General features: G+C 48.7%; 1 protein-coding gene across 1 annotated transcript in view; it reads right to left on the minus strand.

Moving 5' to 3' along the window:
* Positions 1-300, minus strand: part of MUC19 (mucin 19, oligomeric) — a 151,205-nt gene that overhangs the window by 52,316 nt on the left and 98,589 nt on the right. The window contains 1 exon segment of the mRNA XM_012638394.1: positions 15-269. Within this exon segment, the coding sequence (XP_012493848.1) occupies positions 15-269 (255 nt within the window).

Consider the following 300-nt stretch of genomic DNA (forward strand, 5'->3'; position numbering starts at 1 on the left):
GAATCCAGTTGCACCTGTCACTCCAGAAGGTCCACTGGTCACTGTCACTTTAACTGATTGTCCAGTTGTCCCTGTCACTCTGGCTGAAAGTTCAGCTTTTCCTGTCACTCCATCTGATAGTCCAGTTGAACCTGTAACTCCAGCAGATGGTCCACTGGTACCTGCCACTTTCACTGATTGTCCAGTGATCCCTGTCACACCGACAGAAATTTCTGTTGTTCCTGTCACTGCAGCTGTGAATCCAGTTGAACCTGTCTCTCCAGCAGAAGGTCCACTAGTGACTGCCACTTTAACTGATTG

The sequence above is a fragment of the Propithecus coquereli genome, unplaced genomic scaffold (assembly GCF_000956105.1).
Source record: "Propithecus coquereli isolate 6110/MARCELLA unplaced genomic scaffold, Pcoq_1.0 Scaffold13, whole genome shotgun sequence".
Taxonomy (NCBI): Eukaryota; Metazoa; Chordata; class Mammalia; order Primates; family Indriidae; genus Propithecus; species Propithecus coquereli.